Source organism: Dendropsophus ebraccatus, chromosome 1 (genome assembly GCF_027789765.1).
Source record: "Dendropsophus ebraccatus isolate aDenEbr1 chromosome 1, aDenEbr1.pat, whole genome shotgun sequence".
In the NCBI taxonomy this organism is placed as follows: domain Eukaryota; kingdom Metazoa; phylum Chordata; class Amphibia; order Anura; family Hylidae; genus Dendropsophus; species Dendropsophus ebraccatus.
The window spans coordinates 163,518,297-163,538,049 of NC_091454.1; the positions used below are offsets into that span (position 1 = coordinate 163,518,297).

General features: G+C 41.8%; 1 protein-coding gene across 1 annotated transcript in view; it reads left to right on the top strand.

Moving 5' to 3' along the window:
• SQOR (sulfide quinone oxidoreductase) overlaps positions 1 to 18,344 on the top strand; it is a 35,767-nt gene extending 17,423 nt beyond the window's left edge. Inside the window, exons 5-10 of the mRNA XM_069983324.1 lie at positions 6,133 to 6,327; positions 7,367 to 7,576; positions 9,569 to 9,752; positions 15,863 to 15,930; positions 16,276 to 16,454; positions 17,990 to 18,344. Coding sequence (XP_069839425.1) covers positions 6,133 to 6,327; positions 7,367 to 7,576; positions 9,569 to 9,752; positions 15,863 to 15,930; positions 16,276 to 16,454; positions 17,990 to 18,047 — 894 coding nt within the window. The 3' untranslated portion in view covers positions 18,048 to 18,344. The remainder of the gene's footprint in view (positions 1 to 6,132; positions 6,328 to 7,366; positions 7,577 to 9,568; positions 9,753 to 15,862; positions 15,931 to 16,275; positions 16,455 to 17,989) is intronic.
• Positions 18,345 to 19,753: the final 1,409 nt, after the last annotated feature.

Genomic DNA, 19,753 nt, shown 5'->3' on the forward strand with positions numbered 1-19,753 from the left:
GACATGCTTGAAAGGCACAGCTTGTACCCCCTCAGCCTGCAGCATGTATACCCCCGTGATATACCGATATACCTAATGCAGGTTGAGAAACAACAGCTCTAGACAATCCCTGGGATGAGGAAGGACAGGCTGTTCGGAGCATGTCAGTGCCTCCACTTAATTTGCAGTAACTGTGAGAACCTATAATTTGCAAGGCCCAATATCCTTACACAACATTTTTAACATCTAGTGGCATCTATTCCACTATGAATTGCTGTTATTCTGAAGCCAATGGAGGTCCAACACACTACTAGATGGGGTCTCTAATATGGTCATTCATTGTAGGTAATATTAGAATAGGATGTCCTCATAACCATCAAGTGAAAGCCCCCAGGACTCAACCACCGCTAACTGCAATATAGTCACAGATCAGGCTATGCTATGCTGCAGACCTAGATCACAATGTACATCAATATAAAATTATAAAATCTGACTCCTTGGATGCTTTGTGATAATATACCTCCCACAGCAAACAATGAAAGGAGGTGAAAGTTATTAGACTCTTTAAGGAGTATAATCATTGAGGATTTGGAGGAATTTATCAAAGCTTATCAAGTCACTTTTTTATAATGCTTGTGTAAAGTGTTTTTTTTTTTTTTTTTTTGCACAAAACACAAAAAATTTGCACAAATAAGCATTTTCTCAAATATATATATTACAAATGTACACAAAACCCATTTATAAATGCCCCCCATAAGCCTGATATATGACTTGTGATATTTTATAGCCACTCAGCACATAGCCACTTTCCATAACTGTAGTATAATCAGGCTGGGAATTCAGCTGTGCTGGGTTAGAGCCCTTTTACATGGACTGATTATTGAGCATACGAACAGTCATAAGAACGCTTGTTCCTGAGAATTGGTCTATGTAATAGAGCCAGCGATCAGCCGATGAATGAGGAAACGGCCGTTCATCAGCTGACTGTATGTTTTCTGCAGTCAATAAAATCATTGTCAAATATTGGTCACACATCGACCTAATCATGGAGCTGTCTGTATACTCTGTATGCAAGCCTCTGTTATCTGGAGCTGGGTGGCCTGTACACTGGAACCTGTACGCAATGAAAATCAGCTGTAAATCCTGTGTAAACCCACATGAAATATATGGGGATTTACGTACACATTTTACTCCAGATTTGTTTTCCCCCAGTCATTTAAAGATTGGTCCATACTCTTAAATATGCTTCATTTTCCTGCTGCTGTACATGAATGGGGCTCTAGAAATTTTAGCATGTTTTAGTGTGTACCTATATGTAGACCTGCAGTGGGAACAGGGCCGTTTTAATACATTGGTGGGCCCGGTGCATAGCCCTCAAAAGAGCCCCGCCCCATAATAGGAGCTCCAAACACTGCATAATGTACTGAAAGTGCCCCCAGACTGTATTAAGAGCCCCAATACATACAGTAGTTACCTTATAAAACTATTTCCACCATACAGTGATTGCATATTACATGAAAACTGCACTGAACAAAACAGAAAGATATCACCAATGATACCATTACATAATACCATCACACCTTGACCCCTATCACTACAAGCCTATAACAGAGTGCAGTTACATCCAGTGACTCACAGGGGGCGTCTTCTCAGAATCAGAATCTGTCACCTTTTCTTTTTAGCTCCATCCAGCGTGGGCCATGATGTCTCCCCCGGCTGTGAATCTTCTCTCCAGAATCTGCCAGACAAATATTTTAGCCTCCAACATATGCAGTAGTTAGGTCCCTTGTACCCCTATATAGCAGTTACACCCCTCTGTACCCCTATACAGCCCTCCTGTGCGCTCCCCCAGTAGTATATAGAACCCATGTGCATTCTTCCCAGTAGTATATAGCCCCCCTGTGCGCTCTCCAGTAGTATCTATCCCCCTTTGTGCTCCCCAGTGGTATTGGCATGTCTGTGCACTCCCCCAGTAGTATATAGCCTCCCTGTGCGCTCCCCCAATAGTATATAGCCCCCCTGTGCTCTCCCCCAATAGTATATAGCCCCCCTGTGCGGTCCCTCAATAGTATATAGCCCCCTTGTGTGCTCCCTCAATAGTATGTAGTCCACCCTGTGCGCTCCCTCAATAGTATATAGCCCCCCTGTGTTCTCCCTCAATAGTATATAGTCCCCCTGTGCGCTCCCTCAATAGTATATAGTCCCCCTGTGCGCTCCCTCAATAGTATATAGCCCCCCTGTGCTCTCCCTCAATAGTATATAGCCCCGCTGTGCGCTCCCTCAATAGTATATAGCCCCCCTGTGCTCTCCTTCAATAGTATGTAGCCCCCCTGTGCGCTCCCTCAATAGTATATAGCCCCCCTGTGCGCTCCCACAATAGTATATAGCCCCCCTGTGCGCTCCCTTAATAGTATATAGCCCCCCTGTGCACTCCCTTAAAAGTATATAGCCCCCCTGTGCTCTCCCATAATAGTATATAGTGCCCCCCCATATAACATAAAAAAACAACCCCTTATACTCACCTGGGTCCACTCGTTCCTCTTCTCCTCCCTCTTGTGGCCGCACTGCAGCGGTCACAAGAGGCCGCTTTCCCCTTACCCTGGCGCTCCAGTGTCGTCGGGTGCCGACACCAGAGGGAGAGTGCGGCCTCTTGTGACTGCAGGAAGTGCGGCCACAAGAGTGACTGACAGGGAGGGAGGGAATAGCTCTCTCTCTCTCTCTGTCAATGCTGCTGCTGAAGGTAGCTATGAGCCCTCGTTATGAGCGGGAAGTGGGGGTCTAGGGAGTGACATATACTTATCTGTACAGAAAACCAAGGAGTACCCTCAAATTTCAGCCCCTTATTTTAACTGCCTGTGCTGGAAATTCAGACATTGTGAAGTGGATTAGCCCCATTTAGGGTTAACCTGTGTACGGGCTACCAGACATGCAATCAATATGGGCCATATATTCTGTTCCATAATGACATATCACATCTCATAATCCAGATTTCAGATCCACAACAGAAAATCCATGCTTGTTTGAACCATGGTGCAAATTCCCATTGAAAACATGTGACACAGGTTTAAAAATCTTAAAAAAATAAAATAAAAATAAAAAAAAAAAATATATATATATATATATATATATATATATATATATATATATATATATATATATATATATATTTATGTAACTTTAGTAGAGAATCACCTGAGATGCAGACATAACTTTGCGTAGTTATTACATAAAGTGCCCACTAGGTGGTACTGTTTGCTGTTTCCACCATTATGAATAACTAATTTAAAACTATTACCACTAGCAAGTCTCTGGAATCGTATATAATCTGTTTTATAAGTAAACCTCCAATTTAACTATAAATTGGTTTTATAACCCGTGCAGATTTTTTAATCTGTTATTTAATCCATGTAAATACACTTACTGCTGGGTGTTGAATTTGCTGTTAATATATATTAGGAAGCATGGCTGTAATTTTGCAGTTCATACCTGCTGGGCCACAACATGGTCCCTGGACAATACATGTATGGGGTTAGCCTCCCATTACTTTTTTTTTAAGAAGGTAAATAAAAATACTGTCATAATAGTAGTGAATTGTACCATACACTAAATTGTACAGCTGTACGGCATCATTGAGCATTGAGTTATGCAAATAACAGACTATACAGTAATCAATAATATTTGTATACACTAAAATTATTATGCTTGTCACCCTAATGCCTATTTTTTTTAGGATGCAGAAAAATGTTCTGATTAGAGATGAGCGAACCTCCGAACCTAACTGTGCGGCATTTGATTATTTGATTATCAGTAGTTGTAGAAGTTGAATGTAGCCCTAGGGAGTCCTGGGAAGCATGGATATAGCCTATTGTTGTGCCTATGTATTCCAGGCAGCCTTACTGCTTCATCTACTTATGCAGCCACCGGTAATCTAATGCTGCACAGTCAGGTTCGCACCGACCCGGGTATTGTCAACTTGTGCTCATTCCTAGTCCTGATCACTGACTGTTGACACTGTGTGTATGGATGAACCTAATAAAAACATTTTCTTACACACAAGTCTTTAGGTACTTTTTTCACATTTTGTTACATTTTATTGCAGCCTTGTGCTAAACAAAAAACACAAAAAAAAACTATTTATTGAATATAAGTATTCAAACCCTTTACTCAGTACTTTGCTGAAGCACCTTTTGGCAGTAAGGCTGGGTTCACACTGCGTTTTTGCAATCTGTTTTTTGCAAAAAACTGATGAAAAAAACGGATGCATTTGTGTGCATCCGTTTTGGTCCGTTTTTCCATTGACTTTCATTGTAAAAAAAACCGATCAAAACGGATCCGTTTTTTTGACGGACACAAAAACGTAGCTGACACTATTTTTGTATCCGTTAAAAAAAAAAACGGATCCGTTTTGATCCGCTTCTTTTACAATGGAAGTCAATGGAAAAACGGATGCACCAAAATGCATCCGTTTTTTTTTCATCAGTTTTTCATCCATTTTTTTGCAAAAACGCAGTGTGAACCTAGCCTAAGTCCAAACTCCAGTCTTCTTGGGTATGATACCACAAGTTTTGGAGATTGTCTGCCATTCTTCTCTGCAGATCCTTTCAAGTTCTGTCGCTTGGATGGGGACGGTCAGTGGGCCGCCATTGTTAGGTCTCTTCTGACATGTTCAATTGTTTTGTAATTGCAAGCTGAACTCAGAAAATTGCGCGTGACTGGCTCGCCCAATCACCCAAAGGCACTTTGAGACTTTATGTACAATGGCTGGAACATCAGGAAATAAAGCACTTGTTCTCGTGTCATCCCCAGTCCTCCTAGTCTGTAAGCTCTCGTGAACAGGTCTCTAATTCTGTATCGTTTTTATTTTAATTTATTTATTGTATAATTCAATATAAATACAACCTGTATTGTACATATTTTTTTTAAGCGTGGTGGAATCTGTTGGCGCAATTCAAATAAATAATATTATTATTCTTATCATTATTATTATTATTATTGGGTTCAAGTCAGGGTTCTGGCTGGGCCACTCCTGTGTTGTCTTGGCTGTGTGCTTACAGTTATTGTCTTTTTCAAAGTTGAACATTTTGCCCAGTTTGAGGTCCAGAGCACTGTGGGTCAGGCTTTAATTAAAAATATCTCTGTACTTCTCCATTCAGCTTTCCCTCAACCCTGACCAGTTGCCCTCTCCTTTCTGCTGCCACTACCAGTTGGTATTAAGCAGGTGATGAGCAGTGTCTGGTTTCCTTCAGCAGTAAAAGCAGTAAAATAAAATAAAAAAGTCTGGTAAAAATTAATACTTAGCCATGCTGCCAGGGCTGTGGGGGGACAATAATGTATACTTACCTATTCTGCTCTGCAGCCAGATCCTGGGCTGCCCGTCCTGCACTGCTGCCAGTGTTTTCAGAACATCTGCTTATGTCCTGTTCCCAAAGAAAATGGCCGCTTAGCATAGACTCTAGGCATATCATCAGGTGTTTTCAAAACACGATCTGTCTGCGGCAGGGGTGCGGGACAGGTAAGTATACATTACTAAAATGTCCCCTGTAGCCCCGGCAGCATGGCTAAGTATGAATTTTTCCCAAGACCAGAGAATATATTTTCTCACATTGTATGCTGGTTGAGGGAAAGTTGATCAAAGCAAAGTACAGGGATATTCTCAATGAAAACCTGATCCAGGGTACTCTGGAAAGAGGAGTGACATAAGGACAACTCTGTGATTGTCCTTGAGTGACCCAGTCAGAGCTCTGGCTTAAACCCAATTGAACATCTCTGGAGAGGCCTTAACATGGCTCCACCGATTGTCCTGATCCACACATAGCAGTGCAGATGGATGAGCAATCAAAACTTTAATGAGGCTGGCTGTTTTTTCCACATGATAATGCATTTGACACCATAGAGCACTCATAATCACAGTAGATGTAACTCAGTAGAATAAGGCTTCACACCATTCCATACTGTCATACAGAAGATGTGTATGACAAAAGGATGCTGGGCCCCATATATAATTCTATCTGACCACTAAATCAGTTAAATCCTGGCCAAACCTAGCCCATTGTTTTCTGCCTTCAGATTTTGGTTTGCCTGTGAATATGCCTTTTGTCTATATAATTATTATTTAATTTTGAACTTTTTGCCATCTTTATTTTGTTTGGGCAGGTGAAAGGACTTCCAGAAGGGTTTACCTATCCCAAAATTGGCTCCAACTATTCAGTAAAAACTGTTGAGAAAACCTGGAAAGCTCTCCAAGACTTTAAGAAGGGAAACGCCATATTCACCTTCCCTAACACCCCAGTGAAATGTGCAGGAGCCCCACAGAAAATTATGTATTTATCAGAGGAGTATCTGAGAAATGTAAGCTAACTGCACCCATTCTATGTTATATTAGGTTTAAAGTGTACCTGTAAATATCAAATCCAATCCGTTCTTCAGATCAGCGTGAAGAGACACATCCCATGCTAAATGTCACAATTGCAGAGGAAACCGTATGATGCCTAGTGAGCTCCATGCATTAGCCCATATCTATTACTTATGAACACAATTCACTGCACATTGTATGATTGCTTCGGCAACCCAACTGTCCAGTGTGGACTAGACCCAGTGTCAGATCGGATGGAAAAAGTGAATTTTAGTGGCACTTTGATTTCAGTGGAATATCACTTAAGCCGCTATTACACGGTGCAATCTCTGGGAGCAACAGCTTGTCCCTCGTTCCCCACTCGCTGCCAGCACTATTACACCCACTGAAAGTGAGCATGTTAGTGCGGGTAGGGGGGGGGGGGGAACGTGGAAAGCTGCGGGGGGCCTCGGAAGCCCATAGGGGATAGCAGCAGACCGCCGCTCCTGTTACACGGTGCAGTGGCAGAAGATCATTGCCATCATAGTTATTTGTCGTTCAACATGTCAGCTGATCGTTGCCTTTTATTACACAAAGCGATTAACAGCTGTAATGACAGATAATCGGCCAAATACAGTCGATAATCGGTTTGTGTAATAAAAGGCAACTATCAACCGACATGAACAGTGTGAACAGCAGACTGCCGCTGTCTCCTATGGGCTCCTCCCAGTGGCCATCCCCCCAGCACTTACCCGCTCGCTGTCAGCGTGTGTAATAGTGCCAGCAGCAAGCAGGGAACGAGAACAGGTCAGCGCTCGCTTACTCCTGGAGATCGCCCTGTGTAATAGAGACTTTATTAGTTGGGGCTCTGCCTTTGTCCCTTAGGGAACTGGAGTCAAAACGCTGCTGTTTTGTAGACCAGAGCTATAGGTGCCTTTTATCAATGTATTTGCCACAAATCTGTTTTGTGACGATCACAGAATGGTCAAAGGACTGAAGTCCTCATGAAATAATTGGGTTCACACTAATAGTTCCACTTTTATTTTGTACAAACAGACAGGAAAACGATCTGATGCCAACATCATCTTTAACACAGCTTTGGGAGTCATCTTTGGAGTAAAGAAATATGCAGATGCCTTGCTAGAGATTATCCACAAGCGAAATATTCAGGTCAACTACAAACACAACCTTATTGAGGTGCGGGCGGACAAACAAGAAGCTGTATTCGAGAACCTTGAGAACCCTGGAGAAACCAAAGTATTCCAGGTAACCCGAAACAGTGCTACAAAACAGACAGGATTTGTAAAAGGAGTATTCATTATTAAAATGTTCACAAATCATTTCATCATATCAAAAAAAATACTTTCTGTTCTAGCCAGAAATTATTATTGACAACATTGGTTTGTTAGCTTGAACCCTAAGCAGTTCCTAAAACAAATGGGCTTTCTAGAATACATTTAAAGGGGAACTCCAGATAGAGGGGGAAAAAATTAACCTTCTGCAGAAGCATATAGCATTACTTACCTATCTATCCTAGTTTTGAAACTACCAAAAATCCATTTGTTTTGGTGGTCTTTGTTCTGTATTGTGTGGCTGTACTTCCTGGTTGAGCAGTTCTACACAGTAGTACAGGTTCCAGAATGCAATGCTTTCCCTCAGCTGTTCCATCACAGTCCCTCACCCTGCCCATTCCCCGCCCAAAGCTGTTTCAGAACATCTAGGCTGTGTTCACACATTGCAGTTTCATTGTGTTAATGAATTATTTGCAGTAATTTATGATTTCATTGTGGTCCCACCCACACAGCGCACTGTTACTACCTGTTACACCACACAGCACACAGTTACTACCTGTAACACCACACAGTGCACGGTTACTACCTGTAATGCCGATATTGGAATATGCTAAAGAACTTTTTAAATTTAAGTCACAATAAGGACTTTACCCGATATTATCTTACATGGGATATACTGTTTATACCTTGTTTTTTCTCCAGGTAGGATTGGCAGTGCCGGCTCTGATCCTCTTTGCAGTTTACCATCATGTAATTGTGTTACTGCATCAATTGTTGTGAATACGCTTCAGTACTGCAATGAAACTCCAACATGTGTGAACATAGCCCTAATTTCTCTGCAGACTTCTGCACAATCAGCGAAGTTGCAGCAGCTGCTTCTGGCCGGTCAGAGATAGTGAATCACTCAGAGGATTGGGGGGTCCAGCCAAGCCTCCTGTGACATCACGCCCTGCCACCTGTCTGCATCATCAGCCTGTGCTAGGCAGACACACAAAATGTGAGACAGAGGCATGGAATATTTTTCTCCCAAGGGGGGAGAGCAGTGGGAGCAGGAGACAATGTGAATTGGCACAGAGGTCATTTTTCTTCACTTCCTGGATTTCTATCAGCTACCAGTGTGGTAGAACCGCAGAGATATGGTTATATATTATATAGACACATCTATATAACTTTTAAAATATAGAGGGGTTGTCTTGATCTGAGACATTGCTCCTCACCAGTGCTGCACTGTTACTGCTGCTGAATGTATAAAGTAAACACCTGTAAGTTCACTAAAAAGTGTAATAACCTAAATAAAAGAAAAACCATTCAGCGCAAGCTAGGTAACCTATATTCTATGGCTAATTAAAAAGTTAGTCCAAGAGATACAATCAAAAGTGCTTAGGTTATGAAGGTACCTGATAGAGTTGTCTGACATCGTCCGTCTGTCGATATTCACAAAGGAAGCTTTACTGTGGTGAATGGATTCACCGTGTCAACATGTTCTACAAATCACCTTTTTATTTCAGGAACAGCCTAGGGTTCCCAGTTCAAGGACTTTTTCCAGTCCCTCTGTAACATGCCTTTATGACATATTAGGTTATAAATTTGGTGGAATTCCCTATTTATTATAAATCTTTTAGAATAGCCTGTTGATGGTCTTTTCCATTACATACTTCACATTATAAGGATATATCTATTGGCAATCATGTCTTGAAACCAGTTGCAAGTTGCATTCTGTGCTGACAGTGTCAAAGAGGAGGGGACTAGGTTTCCCGTGGCCTAGGCCTGCTGCGCCTCCCTGCTCTTGTCTTTCGCCCCACTTCATTGTAGGAATGCCCTTCATCACGTCACTTAAATTTCTAGTTTTTTGTTGTTGTATCATTTGTATTTCCCGCTTACAATAGAAGGTACATAGATTCCTGTAAAAAAAAATATATATATATAACCCTGTAAAACAATGTGATTGTCTTGTATATTCCCACAGTACGAAATGCTTCATGTGACCCCTCCAATGGGACCACCAGATGTGCTAGTAAACAGTCCTGTGGCTGACGCAGCTGGCTGGGTGGATGTAGACAAGGAGACCTTACAGCATAAGAAATACCCCAATGTTTTTGGTATTGGAGACTGTACAAACCTTCCAACATCAAAAACAGCAGCTGCCTTGGGTAAGAAAATAAGACATATTGTGAACTACGATGTTAAACATCTGTCTATAAATTACTTGCTCTTCAACTATTGCAAAAGGGTAACTTTATACTCTTCTTTATACTAAGGGTACTATTACACAGAACCATAATCGGCCAATTATCGCTCTGTGTAATAAATACAACGATCAGCTGATGACAACGATCATTGGCTGATTGTTGATATAGATTAGAACCTATATTTGTTGGGTGCCGACCACGCACCGCTACGTGTAATAGCAGTGCGCGGCCGGCGACTGACGATCTACATTACCTATCCACACTCCTGCGGTCCGCTTCTCTTGGGTCCCGCGCTCTAGCTTCAGAGCGGCCTTCAGCTGACGCGGCAGTCCCGGCCGCTGACAGGCCGCTCTGAAGCTAGAGTGCGCAGGACCCGGGGAGAAGCAGACCGCAGGAGCAGCCCTGAAGCGAGGATAGTTAAAGAATATAGTTTAAAGGGAACCAATCACCCAGAAAATCAATGTAAAGACAAGGATATGTGCTGATAGATCACCCAGCACACTTCCCAAATATGCCCCTGTAACCTCTGTGCCCCCCTCAATTAGACAGTAATCTTACTTTGTTCAGGTCACGCGCTGTATGTAAATTTTTGCTAAGTAGTCCTGGTGGGCGTATGTAGTCCTGGTGGGCGTATGTAGTCACGGTCCGGGGGCGTATCTAGTCACGGTCCGGGGGCGTATGTAGTCACGGTCCGGGGCTGTAATCACGCCCAGAGGGGCGTGATTCGGAGGCTTGCGGTCCAGTGACGTCATCCGGCGGCTTGCGTCGCGGCCGCGCTGACGTGTTCGGGAACCCGCGCATGCGCAGTACGTCAGCGTCGTCTCCCGCCGTACTGCGCATGCGCGGGTTCCCGAACACGTCAGCGCGGCCGCGACGCGGAACGCAAGCCGCCGGATGACGTCACTGGACCGCAAGCCTCCGAATCACGCCCCTCTGGGCGTGATTACAGCCCCGGACCGTGACTACATACGCCCCCGGACCGTGACTAGATACGCCCCCGGACCGTGACTACATACGCCCACCAGGACTACATACGCCCACCAGGACTACTTAGCAAAAATTTACATACAGCGCGTGACCTGAACAAAGTAAGATTACTGTCTAATTGAGGGGGGCACAGAGGTTACAGGGGCATATTTGGGAAGTGTGCTGGGTGATCTATCAGCACATATCCTTGTCTTTACATTGATTTTCTGGGTGATTGGTTCCCTTTAAGCAAGGGTTGCAAGGACATCGGTAACGATGTCCTTGCAGCCCTTGTTAAACTTATCGGGCCGTGTAATAGGTCCAGTAAACGAGCGACGATCTAGCAGATCGGCGCTCGTTTACAGGTATTATCGGGCCCCCATCGGACCGTGTAATAACACCCTAAGGCTCATTAAAGGGGTACTCCAGTTATTTTTTTTTATTTCTTTTAAATCAACTGGTGTCAAAAAGTCATACAGATTTTTAATTTACTTCTATTTAAAAATCTGAAGTCTTCCATTACTTATCATTATATCCTGCAGGAAGTGGTGTATTCTTTCCAGTATGAGACAGTGCTCTGTGCTGCCACCTATGTCCAAGACAGGAACTGTCCAGAGCAGCAGCAAATCTCCTTAGAAAACCTCTCCTGCTCTGGACAGTTCCTGTCATAGACAGAGGTGGCAGCAGAGAGCACTGTGTCAGACTTGAAAGAATACACCACTTCCAGTATGGAAACACTTGAAAATTTTAAACAGAAGTAATTTATACTGCGTTTACACGGAACGATAATTTGCCCGATCGTACAAATAACGATTTCGAAGTAACGATTTTTTTTTTATAACGATCAGCGTTTAGACGGAACGATATATCGTACGGAAAATTTGTTTTCCTATAGCTTAAGCCTAACTCACACATAGGTAAAATCGTTGAACGACTGTTTACACGGAACGATCTGCGAATTTTTTGCGAACGGCAATTTAAGAACATGTTCAAAGATAAAAATGAACAATTTCACTCTCGTGGTTCGATCGTTCGCTGCGTTTACACGTACGATTATTGTTCGAATTCGAATTTTATTGCCAGAGTATCCCTTTAAACTCAGGTAGTTACATGATTGCTTTTTTCATTGTTTTTTTAGTTTAATATCATTCTATGCTTTATTAAATTGAAATCATCTCATGACAAGCTTGTGTTCTTCTACATAAATCAGCACTAAAGCTTCAACAAACCTTCCATCTATCAGTAGTAGAAGTGAATATACAAATCTTTGTAATGTAGTGACTTGCTGCTCCAAAGACTTACTATAGAACTAGGGATGGTCCGAACCGAGTTCTGTTCGGATTCGCACGAACCCGAACCCTCGGTAATGATTCCCGCTGTCTGCCCGCTCCGTGGAGCGGGCGGATCCAGCGTGAGGGCCGCCTGGAAAACTGGGATATAGCCATAGGCTGTATCCCAGTTTTCCAGGCGTAACTCCTGCTGGATCCGACAGACAGCAGGAATCTGCTGCCGAGCGTTCAGGTTCATACGAACCTTGGCAGGTTCGGACCATCCCTATATAGAACCAGATGCAACATGATGATGGTAAAAGCAATAAGTCAGGGAGGAACACGCTCCGATGTGTGCAGCTTCTAGCTCCAGTTAGTGATTGGTGGGGGTCTGTGTGATGTGTCCAAAAAGTTTGTTCTTTTTTAAAGCGACCGTAATGCTTTTACCTTGTCCAACACAATGTCCTTGTGCTGTCTGCTTACAGGACGACTACTCCTACCTCTCACACTAACTGCACCATGTTGAGTAACTAATAATTATTTTGTCCTCTCATCAGCTTGATTTCTTTTGTTTGCCATCATGCAATTATCTCAAATTAAATTGATCTGGACTTGTCTACAAACATTATTTAATTTCCCACAAGACAGGGATAAGCCCAGGCCGATACTTTGGAGGTCTAGTACTGAAGCAGCTGCTCTGTGTAATCCAGCACCTTGCTGCCACTTCTATAGTAACGCTGCTTATCCGCACCCTGCATGCACACATCATGTGACTGATAATAATCCGGCTCTTTTGCAGGAACAAGTACAGACTTTACCAATGATTTTATGACTATTAAGTACTGGATTGAGTGTTTCAATGAAAAAGTTATATGTCAGTTTATGAGATTAGTATTTTTTCCTCTCCTGTCACTATGTGTGTAGTTTACAGACAGAAATGTACGTGCTTCACTAAGGTCACATTTATTCATGGAGCGAGCTGATCCTGATTAAAAGCCCAGTATCTCTATCTGTTCCCTGTTACAGGAGTGGTTTTAACTATTACTTGTGAAGGTCATGTAGGAGATTGAATGTTGACCTGTTAACCGTTGAATGGACATTAAGTTATACTGTTGGTTTTTTAAATTACTTTTTTCTCCACTAAAATTTGTTCCTTTCTCCCTGTACAAAAAGGAGATCATATGTGTATTACATTGAGCAAAAAATGCAGCTCCTTTATATAGTGTTATTAGACGATCTATCCAAAGGTTAAGCAGGAAAGCGAGACACATCTACATGTAGTTTCCAAGCAGTGTAGTCTCTAGGCTGGCAGCAGGTTCACAGAAATTTGAGTAGATTTACCTGAAATTCTCTGTTTTTGGTCCACCATAGCTGCAGTATGATTTTATCCATAACCAAGTGCTAAATATGTTGTGGTGTAATGATCTGCCCAAGGAGTAGAATGTCAAGATTGCACTAGATAAGTAAAGGTGCGTTTACACTTAACGATTATCGTGTGCGATAACGATCGAATTTGAGCGATAATCGTACGTGTAAACTCAGCGAATGATCAAACGACGAACGAGAAATCGTTCATTTTGATCTTTCAACATGTTCTCAAATCGCAAAAAATTTGCAGATCGTTCCGAGATAGGCTTAAGCGATCGCAAAACGATCGCAAATTATTTTCCGTACGATTTAATGTACCGTCTAAACGCTGATCATTATGAAAAAAAAATCGTTACTCCGACATCGTTAATCGTACGTTTGGGACAATTATCGTTTTGTGTAAACGCACCTTTAGGCTATGGAAAACACCTGTCCAATTTGTCTGTGGTATTGCAGCACAACTTCCTTTTTAGAGATCAGCACAACCTGCCTATGGTTGTATCCAGGTTTTCTCAGACTCCCTCTCGGCATCCAACTTAGTTACCGGTTAATTTAGGGCCCTTTTACACAGAAAGATTATCTGACAGATTATCTGCCAAAGATTTGAAGCCAAAGCCAGGACTTTCATGTATGACCTGATCTCTGTTTATAGTCTGTTCCTGGTTTTGGCTTCAAATCTTTGTCAGATAATCTTTCTGTGTAAAAGGGCCCTTAGGGTCCATTTACACAGAAAGATTATCTGACAAATTATCTGTCAAAGATTTGAAGCCAAAACCAGGAATGGTATTGAAAAGAGGAAAAATCTCAGGCTTTTCTTTATGACCTGATCTCTGTTTATAGTCTGTTTCTGGTTTTGGCTTCAAATCTTTGGCAGATAATCTTTCTGTGTAAATGGTCCCTTATGCTACGTTTACACAGAGCGATAATTCGCCCGATCGTACAATTAATGAGTAACCAATTTTTTTTTAATAACGATCAGCGTTTAGATGGAACGATATATCGTACAGAAAATAAGCCTATCTCGCACATAGGTAAAATCAGTGAACGACTGTTTACACGGAACGATCTGCAAATTTTTTGCGAACGATCAACGACGATTTATTAACATGTTCAAAGATCTAAATTAACGATTTTTAGCTAATCGCTTGATCGTTCGCTGCGTTTACACAAAACAATTATCGCTCAATGCTCGTTATCACGAAAATTCGCCCGATAATCGTTTCGTGTAAACGTAGCATTATGCTGCGTTTACACGGAACGATTATCGTTCAAATTTTCGCAATAACGATCGCATTTGAGCGATAATCGTTCCGTGTAAAAACAGCAAACGATCAAGCAATGAGCGAAAAATCGTTCATTTTGATCTTTCAACACGTTCTCAAATCGTCGTTCATCGTTCGCTAAAAATTCGCAGATCGTTTCGTGTAAACAGTCTTTCAAAGATTCACCCTATTTAAAAGATGGGCTTAAGCGATCTTAAAAATGATTGCATTAACGATTTTGCTTACAAATTTTCTTACGATTTTTCTAACGATTTATTCGTCTAAACGCTGATCGTTATAAAAACCAAATTGTTGCTTCAAAATCGTTAAACGATCGATAGGGCGAATTATCGCTCCGTGTAAACGTAGCATTAGCCACCGGTATTCAAATGGCAAACAATCTGACTTGAGTTGCACTCTTTTCTACTCCCTTTACTTTGGTGAAGTTAAATTGGAGTACCAGACACAACTCCCCCTCCCTTGGATAGGGAGTACATTCATTTAAATCAGAATACCCCTTTAAGCTTACTCAAACTCCTTCCAACTATTCCACGGGCCGAGCAGAGCCCAATCAACGATGTAATCGAGCGCTGATCTGCTAGATCGTCGGTCGCCGCTGCGCACCGCTATTCCACCATAGCGATGCACTGGTGGCGAACGATAATTTTAGGTTTGAACCTAAATGAACGATCAGACGATGACACGATCATCGTCTGATCGCTTTCTCTATCCCATGGAGCGATAATCGGCCGAATTGGGCCGATTCGGCCGATTATCACTCTGTGGAATAGGCCCCTTTAATCTGCTGTCTGTAAATGTATGGACACTGTCTTCTAGAGTGCAGTGCATGCCTCATCCATAAAATACCCTCCACTATCCTTAAAGAGAAATGCTCTGACCACGACATTTGGTTTTACTTACTGTACAAGATAAATGTGTAGGCAATTCTGCCAAAATGCTATGGACAAGAACATCCTGTGATTTCGTAGGTGAATGGGGGAGATTTATCAAACTGGTGCAAAGTAGAATTGTCTTTGTTGCCCCTAGCAACCAATCAGATTCCACCTTTCATTCCTCACAGATTCTTTGGAAAATGAAAGGTGGAATCTGATTGGTTGCTAGGGGCAACTGAGCCAGTTTCACTTTACACCATGTTTGATAAATCTCCCCCATAATATGTTTGACCTTTATTTCTGTTCCTTTCCAGCTGCCCAGTCAGCAGTCCTGGACAAAACCCTCTCTTTGGTGATGAAAGGCCAGACTTCATCATCCAAGGTTTGTAAGGTTTTATATGGGTATAGTCGTAATGGTTTTAACAGTGCTTTTAATAACTTTTTCAGGAAAAAAAGGGGGGAGGTGGGGAGAAGTAGCTGTAGTGGCAGAACATCTAGCTACAGGCCAGCCACTCAATATATGGTTATTCTTAATATAAGGGAATATCATTCTTTTGCTTTCATTGGGTTACATAAGTGCTATGGCCTGCAAAACACAATGATAAAATCTTTCTGTTAAAAAAATTAACAGTCCGTTGTTTTATATTAGTGGCGTCATACTGATTTTTAGATGTTCTAAATAATGTTAAGGCTTTTCTGCAATAAGTAAGGTTTCTGTTGGTTGTAGTATGATGGATACACCTCATGTCCACTGGTAACTGGCTACCGAAAAGTGATCTTGGCAGAATTTGACTACAATGCCCAACCCCTGGAGACTTTTCCTATTGACCAGGGCAAAGAACGAAGAACCATGTACCATATGAAGGCGGACATGATGCCATTCCTGTACTGGCATATGCTTCTCAAGTAAGTGATTTCCCCGTCTTAAACAACTTCTCTGAAAAAAAACACATTTTAATTGATTGCATGATGCATTATTGTAACATCGCTAACCCATCCTGTACAACTGGTTTTGATTTGCCCTAGATCTGACCAGTGTTTTCTTCTGAACAGTCACAAAGTTACAGTTTTTACAAGATTTAAATAAAAAAATTCAGTTGTCAGTCTCTTTTGCAAATAGTCGCATAGCTTTTGCTGTAGCCAAACAGCACCTGTTTTGGGACTTCCCAAAATATGTACTAAAGTTTTTGAAATACAGCTGAAAAGAATTCCCTTGCAGACAATATTTTTGTCCATAAAAATGTAAAAATGTGTGCACACTAAGCTGTATATTTTAAAGCGAATGTACCATCAGGCACATCACTTTTTTTACATTACCGTCGTCTCTCTCTTTTTTTCAAAATGTCGCTCTCTTCCTGTGCAATATCGCTTCCCGTCTGTCTGTGACGTGCCTCTATTGATTCTAATAGAGCCGTGTCACAGAGGGGATGGGATGGTCCCCCCGGGGGCCACCAAGACGGTGAACAGGATGAGAACATCTCTGAGCGCAGGAACTGGGCAGCGTTTTGAAAAAAGGACCGCACAACAGGGATCCCCTTGTACAGCAGGGTAATGTTAAGAAAAAAAAAAAATGTACCTGATGGTGCATTCACTTTAAAAGGATTTACCACTGGAAACACTTATCCAAATGCTGCACTCGGCTAATCTTTAGCGCTCCCATAGGGCCAGTTCACAGATTTCCACCGCGGAATCCCGCCGTGCTCAGTGTGCTGCTGTGAGTGGAGAGGGCACGCGCTCGTCCGCTGCTGCCGCTCAGAGAACTTACATGTTAGTTCTTTGAGCGGAGAGGTGAGGGAGCTGACGAGCGCGCGCCCTCTGCATTCACTTACAGCAGCACACTGAGCACGGCAGGATTCCGCGGCGGAAATCCGACGATCTTGCTCAGTGTGAACTGGCCCATAGACAGTAAATGAATTGGCAACAGAGTCTGTGCTCTGCATTCAGATTCCTGTTCTCAAGATCTTGGGCTTTCCCAATGGCTGGACCCACCATGACCAAACATGTCCTCTATCCTCTGTGGTGATGTAATGTGTATGTGCTGTTGCTCAGCTCTTTCCCCATCACTGGCATCGTTTTCCAAGAATAAGACATTTCACAAGCTGACCTGGTGCAGCAGTGATATTATAGAACCATGCTGGTAATTACTGAGCTCTTTAGAACAAGCCCTTCTTTGACCACTGCTTGTAAAGGCAGACGGCATTGGTAGGTGCTTAATTTTATATACATGTGGCAATGGGATTATTGCTGCATCCATAACACACCTATATTGTGTCATTTACCTTGCATGATAAATGCCATAAAAAATGAGTGGGTCCAGTCTTTGTGCATACCATTATTTTGTAGCAATGTTTCTGAATCTTTAAAAAAAAAACCTGTATAATGAAAGTTTAGCGGAATCATTTATAAATATTTTCATTAGTTGCTATTTCTCATTTTTACAGGGGATATTGGGGAGGACCAGCTCCCTACAGGAAAATAATGCACCTCGGCTTCAAATAGGCACATATCAACTCCACCATCTAGAGCTCCAGCTTGCATTGCCATATTCAGTATGAAAAACAATGTAAGATATGTAAAAAACAGAACACAAACCAGCCTGCAGTTAATCCATGGACCTGCCCGGGAAGATTGTTTCATTGATACAACCATGTGGAACCTCATATTTTACGTCAAATTAGCTGAGTGTTATTTTCTAATGACATCAGCTTTTATATTCTGGTAATATTATGTACTTTTGTTACAATGAAAAAAACACAAAACATTTTAAGGTAATAAAATTCATCAAATTACTGAAAACTCCTCACTGCACTGTGTATTATCATTCATTCACATTTTGCATAAATGAAGGGATCATGTAAGGTTATCTAGAAATGACCAGGCACTGGTGAGGCATTTTTCTCAAACTGTGACCTGACATAACCAGGGGAATTTGAGGCTGCCGGCAGCGTTCCAACAAATTCTATGATAGTAATATTACATATCATGCCCTCAAACAATTGGCTTCATGTTCACATGTGTTTTCTGCAGTGAATTGCAGCAAAAATGGCATAACGCCTGCTGTGATCTCCCCAAATACATGGCAAAATGGCACTTTAGGCACAACAAAATGTGTGAACACAGGCCAAGCAGTGGATTCAATTTAATATGAAACATTGTTATATTAAAGGGGTTATCCAGTGCTACAAAAACATGGCCACTTTCTTTTAGAGACAACACGACTCTTGTCTCCAGTTCAGGTGCGGTTTGCAATTAACCCCTTAAGGTCAAAGCCAATTTTCGTTTTTGCGCTTTTGCTTTTTCCATTTTATGTTTAAAAGTCCATAGCGCTTGCATTTTTTCACCTAGAGACTTATATGAGTGCTTATTTTTTGCGAAACCAATTGTACTTTGCAAAAAAAAATCATTTGCGCTGTCAAATTGAAAAAAAAAAACGAATTTGTTTTGATTTCGGGGAGTTTTGCATTTTACGCCGTTCGCCCTATGGTAAAACTGACTTGTTATGCATGTTCCTCAAGTCGTTACGATTACAACGATATATAACATGTATAACTTATATTGTATCTGATGGCCTGTAAAAAATTCAAACCATTGTTAACAAATATATGTCACTTAAAATCGCTCCATTCCCAGGTTTATAGCGCTTTTATCCTTTGGTCTATGGGGCTGTGTGAGGTGTCAGTTTTTGCGCCATGATGCGTTCTTTCTACCGGTACCTTGATTGCGCATATACGACTTTTTGATCGCTTTTTATTACATTTTTTCTGGATTTGATGCGACCAAAAATGCGCAATTTTGCACTTTGGGATTTTTTTGCGGTTACGCCGTTTACCGTGCGAGATCAGGAATGTGATTAATTAATAGTTCGGGCGATTACGTGTGCGCTGATACTAAATATGTTTATTAATTAATTTATTTATTAATTTATATAATGGGAAAAGGGGGGTGATTTGGACTTTTATTAGGGGAGGGGATTTTTTATTAATAAAAACACTTTTTTACTTTTTTTTTATCATAGACTAGAAGCCCCCCTGGGGGGCTTGTATATACATAGCACTGATCTCTCATAGAGATCAATGCTGTGTATATACACAGCAAAGATCCATTAGATCGGTCATAGATTACTATGGCCTGCTGCAGGCCACAGCAATCTACTGCCGAGCCGGGATCAGCGTCATTCCGACGCTGAGGCCCGGCACGGGCAGAAG